The following is a 13260-nucleotide window of genomic DNA, read 5'->3' as shown; positions in this document are numbered from 1 at the left end:
ATTTCAGCTGTGTGTGAAGCCCCCCCCCCCCAGCCAGAGGAGCCACCACAAATGTGAACAGCACCCACCAGAGGAGCTGCTACCTGGTAAAAGAAAAAAGCAGCAAGAGAAAAACAGTTAGTTACCTACAAGGGAGTACCCTGAGGAGCAGCTGCTACCACAATCACCCGAGGAGCCACTGCCACCCAAGGAGCAGCCACTGAATGACTCAACATCTAGATATGGCGGTACGATCAAACATGGGTAGACAAAGAAACCCCCAAAGGAAAGAAAAGGAGGACTCACCAGAAAAGCAGCTAAGTGATACAGAGGCAACATGCAAGAAAAAGAATTCAGATTAAGGGTCCTAGAGTGCATAAACGGGATGGAGGAAAAAATCAACAACTTATGGAAGAAGCAAGAAGAAACGGATGAAAAAATCAATAAATTATGTAAAACCAAGAAGAAAAAAAAACACAAATGAACCTAAAAATCAAATGAATAAAAAAATCTGATGAACAGAATAAACTGATGAATGTAATAGAATCAAGGGCATGGAAACGAAGTGGACTGACAATTCTCAGGGTGAAGGGAGTGCGGGAGGGATGTGGGAAGAGATTGGACAAAGATGGACATGGACAGTGGGATGGTGAGGGCCTGGAGTGCAGTGAGAACCGGGTGGAGGGGAACTATGGGGAGGGGGGAGGGAACATCTGTAATCATCTGAATAAAGATTAAAATAAAAAAAGAACTCTGACCTTTTAGAAATACACAGTGAAAAATCAACAGATGAAATAGCAGGACACCTGGAACTAACTCCCAAACAATATGGCTGATGAAATGAGATCAGCCACAAGTTTGACAACTGCTGAAGCTGGGTGATAAAAGATGGGGTTCATTACACTAGTCTGCTTCTCTATCTCCTCCACAGAAAGCCGTGAAGGAGCGCTAGCCGCAGTTGGGCTCAATAGCTAGAGCTTCGGCCCACGGACTGAAGGGTCCCAGGTTCAATTCCAGTCAAGGGCATGTACCTCAGGTGCAGGTTACCAATCAATTTGTCTCTCTCACAACAATGTTTCTCTCTCTCTGACTCTCCCCTCCCTTCCAGCTCTCTAAAAATCAATGGAAAAATGTCCTCAGGTGAGAATTAACAAACAACAACCAAAAAAGGACTGAATGAAAAGCAAAGTACAGCCTATCATTCAAATCCTCTAATTGCTTTCTACCATTTAAAAAACTGCAAAACCATGGCCCATGGCTCACAGGCTCTGCCCTCACCTCCTAGCAACCTTTCCTCGCTCTCTCCACTCCAACCTTGTCAGATTCCCTGCCACCCTTTCACCAATACTGGCATACTCCCTCTTGGGCCTGGGGTCCTGCTGTCCCCTCCATCTGGAACATTCTACCCCAACCATCCACATGTTCTTCTGAGAGGCCTTCCTAGACCACCCTATCTAGAAAATATGTCTAGAACTGTGGTTTCCATCACTCTACCCCCTTGCCCTGCTTTGTATCTCTTCTCAGCTGACATCTGACATCTGTCTCTTGGCTTTCTCCTCCTACCAGAACTCAAGCTACTAGAAGGCAAGAGCCTCCTGTCCCTGCTGTGCGTAGCATGAGTGTTCTATAAATACATATGGAATTACCAAATGAAAAACCCCAAGTTTCGGCCCAGCCTCACCACTTCCACTCTGCACAATGGGGGCCATGACCCCTATACCTCAACACTGTCCAGAAAATTCAGTCAGGTGGATAGCATGCCCAGCTAAGTGCCCAGTGACGGCCCTGAGAGGGATATGAAAACTCCAGAGGTGGTCCTTCTAAGCCCTCACCCAACCCCCATGTGCTCTCTTCCTTACACTCTATGGCCCTTGCGAGTTTAGTCTGGTTCTACCCCTCAATGGAGGGAAGCTAACTGGGGGCCAACCCCCACAGCTGTCACAAGTGAGAAGGGGGCAAGAACAGCAGGATCCTTCCGCACTCAGGTCTGGAGGGACCTCCTTTTACCCTAGGGACTGGGCCTCATTAAAGGTAAGCCACTGCTGCTTTCAGCAGGGCCCTACTAGGAAGCACCTCAACCAGCCCCACCCCGCATGATGAGTCAGCAGTCAGACCTGTTTACCCATCCCCCCTATCATTGCCAGCCACACCCCATGAACCACCTCCCTGCCCTCAAGAAAGAGACCTGATGCCTCTACTGGCAAAACCCCTCCCAGGCTCAGCTTGGCTTGCTCCCTAGGCAGGAGTGACTCCCTGAGCAGCCCAGCCAGCCTGGTGGCTCTGGTAATTAGCCCTGACTGGGGGGAGAGTCACAACCTGGTAGCCAACCTTCAAGCTGGTGTCTGAGGACACAGGCTAACTCTGTGTCCTGCCCAGCACAGGTATCTGCAGTCTCATCTATGGGGGAGAGAAGGGGCCGGGCACTGGGAAGTGGCAGGCATGGCTGCTCTGTGGGCTGGAGGAGGTGCTGCAGCACTGTCAGAGGAAGCATCCTAGGCTGAGGTGTTCTGGGGAATGCAGAGCTGCTTCAACCTCAAACCTTCCCACCTATAATTCTGCCACCCTTCCACCCCTGCCTGAGCATCTTACCACCTGATCCTGTGCCCACAGGCTTGCCCAACTCAGAGATGTGAGAGGGGGAGTGAGAGAGTGCCCACCAAGGCCTGTGTCCTTCCCTCAAGACAGGTGGATTTTCTCCAGGGTAAGGTTTGAGCATGGGTCTCCCGAGCAGCGTCCTCCCAGCACATCTAACCCAACCTGTCTGCTGGTTCAGTCAGCTCTACATTTATTTCCTAACTAGAGGCCCAGTGCACAAAATCTGTGCACACCTAGGGTCCCTAGCGGCTGCCTGCTGCTGGCTGGAGGCCTCCTTCCTGCAGTTGGCTGGCCAGCCCAACCCCCTGGTCAAACTCCTGGTCGAGGGGATGATTTGCATATTAGGCTTTTATTATATACGATTAGTCCATCCCTTCTCACCCTCTCCAATGTGACCAACACAGATCAGACCTCTCTTTCTTACTGGACTGGGCAGCCTTGTCACTCATTTCCCTGCTCCCACTTTTATTTAACAAACACCTAACAGCGCATGTACCATGTGCCTGGAGTTGTTCTAAGTACTTTACAAAGCCTAACGCATTTATGAACTGTTTTTCCAGATGGAGTCAGCGTTCCTTTCAAAACAGGTATCAGATTACCTCACCCCCTGCTCAAATCCCTTGATAGCACTTGCTGCAAGGAATAAAAGCCAAACTCCCACTGACTCGGAGGCCTGTGGGCTACTCCACCCCATCCCCACCCCCTCTTTGAGGGGCTTATTGTCTAAAGTGAACTTCCATTTCACTGGTCTGTCACTCTACTAAAAAGGTCACCTCCACTAAGGCAGGGACCTCCCTGCTCTTCCTGCCCCAAGCACATGCCACAGTGACAGTGAGAAAAAGAGTATATAGCAAGGGCCCAGGACAGATGCCGTTCCAAATGTATTACAAATGTTAACGCATTTTCTCTCTCAACAATCCTAGTTGAAAGGTACCATTAACAGCCTCTTTTTACAGATGTGGAAACTGAGGCACAGAGGAGTTCAGTCACCTGCCCAAGATCAGATAGCCTATTTAACTGCTGCGGCCAGGAGGTAAATCAAGCAGCTTGTCATAGAGTCCTGTTTTCACCCCTATATCACTCCACCATTGCAGAAGAAATGATTGTTGAATAAATATACACTTACAAATCTTAGCTGAATAAATGAAACTGGTGGCAGTGGATTATCAGGGAAGGCTTCCTAGCACAGGATGTGATCCTTTAACTATGGGCAGAATGTACATAAGCAAGATGAACAGAAGAAGAATATTCCACTGCTAAACAGAGAGACAAGAACCCCGGCTTCCTGCTAGGTGTCACTAGGTATGCCACACCTCAGACAAGTACCCATTCCTCCTGTTCTCTGGCTCAGCAGCCTGCCATAGACACTGTACATGCATTCCCCAAGGCCCACAGATACCTACCACAGGTCACTTTGCCTTCTGAGGTGGGTTTGGCCTGCTCCTGCTGCTGCTGGGAGGCGGCGGGGCCCGCTCTCCGCCGCCGTCTGGCACCACCACTGGGCCGGCCCCGACTCCGCCGCTGCCGCTTGGTCGGGGGGGAGCCTGAGAAAAAAGGGATGGTTGAGCCCTGGCAGGTGTTCTCAGGGGTTAGAGTATCGGTCTGCACACCAGAAGGTCGTGGGTTTGATTCCCAGTCAGGAGTGTGTACCTGGGTTGCAGGTTCAATCCCTATCCCCGGTTGGGATGCATGGGGCATGTGTGGGAGGCAACCAATCGATGTGTCTCTCTCACATCTATGCTTCTTTTCTTCTCTCTTCTTCTCTTCCCTCCCTTCCTCTCTCTCTGAAAAAAAATCAATGGAAAAAATATCCTCACTCGAGTGAGGATTAAAAGAAAAAAAAAGAGCCCTGGTTAGTGTGGCTCAGTGGTTAAAGGTCGACTCATGAGCCAGGAGGTTGAGGTTTGATTTCCAGTCAGGGCACATGCCGGGATGCTGGCTGAATCCCTAGTAGGGGGTGTGTGGGAGGCAGCCGATCAATGATTCTCTCTTATCATTGATGTTTCTATTCCTCCCCCTTCCTTCGGTTGAAATCAATTTTTAAAAAAGAGAAAAATGAAGTGGTTGAGAACAAGATGATAGGTAGAGTACCAAGGCAGATGCCTGGGGAAGAGCTCGAGGCTGCTCTCTGCCATGAGACCCTGGGTGAGCACCTCTGCCTCAGAGGCCCTGTCCATAAGATGGGGAGTAAGTACAACCTAGTATCATCTAGAAGGGCAAACAAACACACACCCCCACCCAGCAACCCCCCTCCCAGGTGTGACCATACAGAAACTCCTGCACTGTCACACCAGGACCAGTATGGCAACAGCCCTAAGGCATTGTTTATAGCTGTTAACTGCATACACTTGAAAATAATGTAAATGTGTAGCAAAAAGAATACAGAGTAATTTCCAGTATAGACTGTTTCGTGAAGTAAACCAAGATGCAAAAGAGGTGGCTACAGCTTGCTATACTTCACATAAGAAAGGAGGCGAAACATAAATATATTTGCTATTCTTGCAAGGTGAAACACTAAGGATATACCAGAAATGAATAGAACTGATTACCTATTTACTGGAGTGGGGGAACAACAGGGGAAGTGATACTTCTAAGAACATGTTTTTTTACATACTTTATAGTGTATTCTTTTTTGTTTTTTAAATGTTTTTGATTGTAGAGAGAGAGGAAGAGAGATAGAGCAGTGGTTCGCAACCTTCCTAATGCCGCGACCCTTTAATACAGTTCCTCATGTTGTGGTGACACGCAATTTCATTGTTACAAATTTAACATAATTAAAGCATAGTGATTAATCACAAAAACAATATGTAATTATATATGTGTTTTCCAATGGTCTTAGGCGACCTCTGTTAAAGGGTCGTTCGACCCCCAAAGGGGTCACGACCCACAGGTTGAGAACCACTGCAGAGAGAGAGAGAGAGCGAGAGAGAGAGAGAGAGAGAGAGAGAAACATTAATGAGAGAGACACTGATTGGCTACCTCCTGCACGCCTTCCACTGGGGATCAAGCCCAAAACCCAGACATGGGTCCTGACCAGGAATCCAACCGAGGAGCTCTTGGTTCATGGGTCAACACTCAACCACTGAGCCACACCGGCCGGGCTACATACTTTAGTTTTGACATAGACCAGTTAGTTGTAGTTCAGTGGATGAGTGTTGACCTATGAATCAGGAGATCACGGTTTGATTCTGGATTGTAGGTTTGGTCCCTAGTAGGGGGCATACAGGAGGTTGCCTATCAATGGTTCACTTTCATCTTGATGTTTCTATCTCTGAAATCAATAAAATATGTATTTTTTTAAAAAATTTTAAAGATGAAAGAAACAAACCATGCCCTGGCTGGCATGGGTCAGTGGTTAGAGAGTTGGCCTACAATCCGAAGGGTCACAGGTTCTATTCTGGTCAAGGGCACATACCTGACTTGCAGGTTCCCAGTGCCAGTTGGGGCAACCAATCGATGTAGCTCTCTCACATCAATGTTTCTCTCTCTCTCCCCTCCCTTCCACTTTCTCTAAAATCAATGGGGAAAATATCCTCCAGGGAGGGAGGGAGGGAGGGAAAGAAACCATTCAATTAAACACAAACAGAAACAAATAAACCTAACTATGTATATAATTGGTAACATAAACAGGTGGAAAAAGAATTATTTCAAGTTATTTGGAAGAACATTCTGAGTACAAACTTTCAGTGGGATATACTCCTAAGGACCAGGACTACAAATACATGGTTTCCTTCAAAGAGTCAGCAGTGGTATTAACATTGTAATTTTGAAGCTATTTTGTGAAAAATATATTTATTGATTTTTTACAGAGAAGTTAGAAGGATAGAGAGTTAGAAGCATCCATGAGAAAGAAACACTGATCAGCTGCCTCCTGCATACCCCCCACTGGGGATGTGCCTGCAACCAAGGTACATGCCCTTGACTAGAATCGAACCTGGAACCCTTCAGTCCGCAGGCTGACGCTCTAGCCACTGAGCCAAACCGGTTAGGGCTGAAGCTATTTTTTAATTGTTGTAAAATAAAGCAAATAAATCCCTATCTCAATGTTATTAAGGACCAAGATTTTCAATATAAGAAAAAAAAATCCTTATATGTTAATTTTGAATTAAAAATACTAATATGAACTTTTCAAAAGGGCAGTTTCTAAATCTACTCACTGAAAGAACCTAGAAATTATACACACACTCAGCACCCAGATCTTGGTCTCTAAATACCATTGCCTCTGAAAGAAACCAGGCTTCTGACAAAAGTTGATTCCAGGGCTGGGGAAGGAAAAGTACAGGTGAGTGCCACATCTTGCAATGACACAAAGCAGGAAGTGCCCAGTGCATGATGCAGACTCATCAGAAAGACACAGGAGCTAGCCAATTTGTACACAAGGAAGAATGACTAATTGATTATAACACAGTAAATAAATAAGAATGCGTGAGTCCATAGTGATACTCTCCACCAAAAAGGGAGGGCAGAACTGGAAAGAAAACTTCCTCTTGAAAAAATACCAGCTAATAGGTGTAGAAAAATAGAATAATTAGAAAATCACCATTTTCCTAACACCAATGTCATAACTGGTTCAGGCAGGTATCACCACTGGATGCTGTCACAGAATAGGATGTGTCCAAGTGTCATTCCATAGATTGTTTATTAACCATAAAGGGGGTGGGGGAATGATACTTTGCAAAGGATAAATATGACAGGTTCGATTCCTGTCAAGGTTGTGAGTTCACTACCTTCACCAAGTGATCAAACTTGCCCCCTCATAACAGAAAAACCAGATCTTCTGCCTCCTGATGTGCTCCAATTCAAATCACACCGCATCAACCAAGAATCATCCCTGCCACAAATGTGGAACCTGAATCGAATCAAGCCTCCAAGACCCAATTCCCACTTCACAGGAAATATCAAGGGCAAAGGGACAAGTTAAATAATACCATTAGGAAATTATTAGACACTTCCGAAATAATCGGGATATTCTACAAAACAACGGGCCTGGTAGGGTCAGGAAGTCAATGCCATGGGAAAAAAAGAAAAAGGTGTGGGTTGGGGAGGGGTTTCATTTTAGTAAGAGCTTAAGGAGAGGTAATAACTGAATTTATAACAATTCATCTATGAGTCGATCCTAAAAATGGAGACAATCTTAGAGACATGAAAATGGACCATTCGATTATCAAAATTAGTGTGTACTTTCTTAGGTATGGCAATGGTCTTGAAATGGTAGGGGAGGATCTTCTTATGCTCAGGAGAGGGCTGGTGATTTAGGGGTAAAGTGTCCTGATGCCTGGAATTTACTTTCAAAGAGTTCAACAACAACCACCTAAGAACAGAACTATGTATAAACTCATGTAAAACCGGGGTAGGGAACATTTTTTTCTACCATCGGCCATCTGAATATTAATAACATCATTTGTGGGCCATACAAAATTATCAACTTAAAAATTAGCCTGCTATATTTGGTCAAACATTTCATTAACTCACCCCTAATACCTTGGCAGGGACAGACCAAATGCTTTTGTAAGCCTTATATGGCCCTTGAGCTGGATGTCCCCACCCCTGATATAAAGCAAAAGCAGCACAATGAGTCTAAAATGACTGAATCTATGAGCATTTTCACTGTACTAATCTTTTAATTTCTCGCTATGTTTGAATAATAAAAAAGTGGGTCCTGGCCAGGTAGCTCAGCTGGTTAGAGCATCGTCCTGATATGCCAGTTGTAGGTTCTATCCCCAGGGTCAGGACACATACAAGAAGCAACCAATGGCCCTAGCCAGTTTGGCTCAGTGGATAGAGCGTTGGTCTGCGGACTGAAGCGTCCCAGGTTCAATTCCGGTCAAGGTTGTGAGTTCAATCCCCAGTGTGGGACGTGCAGGAGGCAGCTGATCAATGATTCTCTCTCATCGTTGGTGTTTCTATCTTTCTCTCCCTCTCCCTTTCTCTCTGAAATCAATAAAAATATATTTTAAAAAAAGAAAACAGAAGCAACCAATGAATGCATAAATAAGTGGGACAACAAATCTCTCTATCAATAAAATAAAAATAAAAAACTGGAGAATTGGGATTAATCGGCACAATTAAAAGATACCAGAGTTACTCAACATGAACCTCAGAAACATGTCCAGCAAAGACACCCATGTGAATAATGAACCCATGAAGTGATGCTATTTAGATGAAATATAAAACCACAAGAAACAACTCCATTCGTTGCTTCTGGACATGTGCTTTTGTACGAATAGCAAACACACAAAGCAAAAATGAATCATTGTGCTGCTTGGGCCCCTTCCTTGATGGAGGAGAGTCATCAGGGTTCAGAAGGAAGAGAGGGAAACTGCCCTCACACCCACCCAGCTGAGCTCACCTGTCTCCCACTGGCCCTGCTGAGCATCTGAAGAACTGCTTGACTGCCGACGGCGACGGCAGCTGCCCTCTGTCCTCTTTGTAGAAGAGCTGGAGGTGCCATAGCTGTAGCGTTCTGGAGACACTGGGGGAGAGAAAAATGGTAAGAAATATTCATAGCCTCTGGCCCCTCCCTGGCCCAGCCTCCCAATTCCCACCCCCTGAGATGAACACCTGCCCCATAGGGTTCCTGAGTTCCCCAGAGGTCAGAGTCCAGGCACCCATTCCCTCTCCAACACCTCCGCCCAGTTGTTGCTGGCTGCCTCCTGACATAGAGGACGACTCAGCCAGAGTTATTCTGTAAACTGAGTCATTATAAGGATCCCTGCAATGTTGCCCACCATGAACTGCACGCGCGCGCTCACTTACACTCACTCACTCACACACACACACACACACACACACACACACGCGCTCTTCCTGCGGCCACATGGAGTAAGCAGGCCTCTTTGGTTTCCCCAAATCTTTTCTTCCAGAGCCTGACCGTCATCGACATATTTCTCCAAATATGCTGTCAGTTCTTCCTTAATGCTGCCCTTTTCCTGGTTATCCAAATCCCTGGGCTTATTCTGGTGAGCGGAGCCTCACAATCCCCCTCCCTAGACTAGCCCCTACACCTCGCCAAGCAATCCTGCCAAGGCCTCAACAGCCTTGGCCTATGCATGCATGGGGCTCTTGTGCCTTACTCCCTCCAGCTTCTGGCCTTCTTAAGACTGCTGTCCTTCACAAGGATTAAGGACATCAACTCTGGGCACAAACCAGCTGAGTGTGAATCCTAGGTCTTGCTTTCTAGCTGTGTTATCTGCAAGGCCCTGCCCTTTCTTTGGTCCCCTCTGCCACACTGGCCCCTGAGGATGCCAAATTCATTCCTGCCTCAGGGCTTCAAAGCTTGCACAGGGCCAGCAGTGCAGCCTCAGTTCAGATGTCACCTTCCCAGAAAGGTCTTGACTGGTTATCCAATCTAAGGGGGCCTCTCTTTACTTGGAAGAACTCCTTACTCTCTCTATACCATTACTTTGCTTTAGCCTTTCTATAACCATATATGAAAACAAGTCATTTGGCTGTTTCAGTATCTGATTACCCAAATAAATGTAAGCCTCACGTAAGTACTGTCAGTCCCATCACCTTAAATCTCCTGTGCCCAGCACACGGGATTCAGTTCTCACATGTGAACAAGCTGCTTAACTTCTCTGAATCTGTTGTTTTCCTGCACACTGAGAGGATAACAGTGCTTCCTCAGTGGACTGCCAGGAGGATATAAAGGGATAGTTCATATGAAGGGCTTACTGTGTCTGGCATGAAACAAGCCTCCATAAAGTGGCCACAAACATCATTATTGACATGGCCAAATTCCACAAGTTCGCCCCTCCCTCTTGTGTTTCCCGGGGAGGAGGGGGAGTGGAACGGGACACAGGCTGTCGGGTATGACCCTGTCCATATCAGGCACCCCGGGGGCCCAGGTGCAGAGCGAGGGCCTCGCCCCATCGGAAGTCTATCACCCTCCCATTCAACCGTACCTGGCCGGCGCCGCCTGCGCGCCAGGTGTGGCAGCAAGTCCTGCCGGGCCAGCACTCGGAGGAGTTGCCCCAGGAGCCGCAGGTCGCTCTCGTCGCACTGCCCGCGGCGCTCCAGCTCCAACAGCAGCTCCAGGCCGCTGCGGGTGTGGGACAGGCCGCCGGCCGCCCCGGGGGCCTCGTCCAGCAGGAAAGCCAACAGGTCCAGTTCGCACTCGGTCAGCTGCCCGCCCACCACCTCGAACATACGATGAAGCGACAGCATCCCGTAGTAGTCCAGGCACTCGTCCTCCTCCCAGCTCGGGGCAGGGGTCGACCCAGACAGCGCCATACCCGGGGGAGGGGGTCGGAACCAGCTCGAACCAGGGCCTAGAACCCACTCGGCGAGGAGGGGGCAGTGGTCAGCGATGTGGGGCCCAAACGCCACCCCCGCCAGTGCGGCTCCCGGCCCCCGACCCGCGGGGCAAGTCTACCCTTACACCCTAGCCGGCTCGGCCTCCCTCTTCCCCCCGGAAGCGAATGGTATCGTCCGAGGTCCCCTAATAAGAGGTCGAAACGTCAGACCTCACTCGACCTCCGACCGGTCAGGCCTGCAGAGCCCGAACGCCCCTCCCGAGGTGGTATGTTCCGAACCAGCCTCCGGAACCGACCAAGTGATTCGATCCGAACGAGCCTGGAGGGCCCACCCCGGGGCACCCTACCGACTGCCCTTTGACCCTGAGTAGTTCTGCCCGGGCGCGCCCTGGGCTCCGTCCAGCGATCCTGTCCGACCAGCCCCACGGCTCCACCCCGGTGGTGCCGTCCGAAAGTGACCCTCTGGCCCCCACAAGCGCGGCTGACCACAGCAGCGCTTCGCCCCACATAGGTGGTGCTGTCCAAACCCGACCCCCTCGCCCTGCTGGGACGGTACTGCGCTCTCCCCAGCACCCAGGTGGTTCCCTCTACCCGCCACCAGTCGCCCTTCGGCCGCCCTGGGTCCTCACCGGAATCTGGCGTCTGCTGACTCCCGGGCGACGGCGGCAGCCACTTGTTTTGGATCTTTCTGGCACCTTCTCTATTATTACGCCTGCGTCACCTCGCCCCTCCTCCTTCCTCCAACTCGCGCAGGTGCGACCGCCACGCCCCTTACGCGCAAGCGCAGAGTGTGGTTTCCAAGCCCCGCCCCCAGGGCCCGCCCCCAGCCGCAGCGGCCGCCCCGGCCAATCTGCGCCTGCGCTGAGCCCGAGGAGTTCCGCGTTTGGCCTGCAGTTGGTACAGGGTTGCTAGGTTGCTTCTGCCGGTGACTTGAACCGCCGGGCCCTTGTTGCCCCACGCCATTACTCATCTCCTGGACTACAACAGCCCCTCCTAATCACAGTTTAGACACCCACAGTACCACTGCCCATAGCAAAAGACCGCAGTTACCCCCGACCTTCCTGTCTAAGTAGTGCCCAAGCCCTTATGATCAAGACTTGGGCTCTATCCAACAGAACCCCAACACCCACCTATAAGTTCCTTCCCCTGATCAAGACAAGGACTCCTCCATCTCATGGTAGGACCCAATACTTCCTTCCTGATTGCAATAGGCCTCTCCATCCCAGCTGTGCACCTCCTGCCGGTATCCACCACGAACCCCGCTGCCTCTTATAACCCCTTGTATCTATCTGCCCTCCAAGGTCACGGGATCTCCCAGTGTCCCCTCTCTAACCTGCACCTATGAGTTTCTCTCTGAGGAGAGCAGGTCCCTTATCACAAGAGTTGGCGTGCAGGCTGCTTGCCCCCGCCCCGCCCCCACACTTAGGTCACTCGAGATCATGGCCACACCTGCCTTAAGCCCGGTTCCCACCCCATAATTATCTCCCCTGGGGAAGTGGGAGACCTAGGTCCTGCCAGGCACTGGCTCGGCCAGCACTGGTTTTGCTTGGGCTGCAGCAGAGACCTCGGAAGAGTCCCTTCCTCTTTCTGATGGCAGTTGTAACCTGTTGAAGCCCGTCCTGGGTCGGACACACATTGGCGCCCGATAAGTGGATATCATTAAACCGACTGAAGAGTGGGAGGGAAGGGAACACAAACTGGGAAGGAGTATGTCCATGTTGAATGGGTTATAGTGAGCAGCCATGGTGTATCAGACCCTGTACTGAGCGGATTTTATTTTTTATTTATTTTTTTAAGCTTATAAAATGAAAATTATGCTTTATCAAAAACATATAGAGTCATCTAATCAATCCAGGAAAACAAGGCCATGTCTTAAAAATATGGAATGCTTCATGAATTTGCGCGTCATCCTTGTGCAGGGTCCATGCTAGTCTCTGTATCATTCCAATTTTGGTGTATGTGCTACCAAAATGAGTACTATTTTTTTTTTTTTTTTTATGAAAGAGAGACCTCGATTTTGTTGTTTCACTTATTTATGCTTCATTGGTTGCTTCTTACTGAGGATCAAACCCTTGGCATATCAGGCCGATGCTCTAATCGAGTTACCCGGCCAGGGCCAAAATATATTATTTGAGAAAGGAAGGGAGAGGGAGAGGTTAGAAACATTGATGAGAGAGCCTGCAACCCAGGCATGTGCCCTGACCGGGAATCGAACTGTGACCTCTTCGTTCGTAGGTCGGGGCTCAACCATTAAGCCACACCGGCCAGTTTCTGTGTGTGATTTCATCCAGTTCCCTCAGTAACCTTGGCTATGACGCGAGGCCCTTTTACACGGGAGTAAAAGTGAGGCCCAGAGAGAAGTACTCCAAGCGCGTCCGGCTCCAGTGCTGTGTTCTCAGAGACGCTCAGTCTGTTCAGCTGTGACACCTCC

General features: G+C 49.1%; 1 protein-coding gene across 2 annotated transcripts in view; it reads right to left on the bottom strand.

Moving 5' to 3' along the window:
* Positions 1 to 11598, bottom strand: part of DEDD2 (death effector domain containing 2) — a 21240-nt gene extending 9642 nt beyond the window's left edge. Inside the window, exons 1-4 of one of the 2 annotated variants that reach the window (XM_006761071.2) lie at positions 11459 to 11598; positions 10479 to 10854; positions 8924 to 9046; positions 3978 to 4118 (exon numbers count right to left, since the gene is read on the bottom strand). In XM_006761071.2, coding sequence (XP_006761134.1) covers positions 3978 to 4118; positions 8924 to 9046; positions 10479 to 10806 — 592 coding nt within the window. In that variant the 5' untranslated portion in view covers positions 10807 to 10854; positions 11459 to 11598. The remainder of the gene's footprint in view (positions 1 to 3977; positions 4119 to 8923; positions 9047 to 10478; positions 10855 to 11458) is intronic. The other variant, XM_006761070.2, reaches the window with a different exon arrangement.
* Positions 11599 to 13260: the final 1662 nt, after the last annotated feature.

Source organism: Myotis davidii, unplaced genomic scaffold (assembly GCF_000327345.1).
Source record: "Myotis davidii unplaced genomic scaffold, ASM32734v1 scaffold1577, whole genome shotgun sequence".
Taxonomy (NCBI): domain Eukaryota; kingdom Metazoa; phylum Chordata; class Mammalia; order Chiroptera; family Vespertilionidae; genus Myotis; species Myotis davidii.
This window is presented reverse-complemented; position numbering and strand designations above follow the sequence as displayed.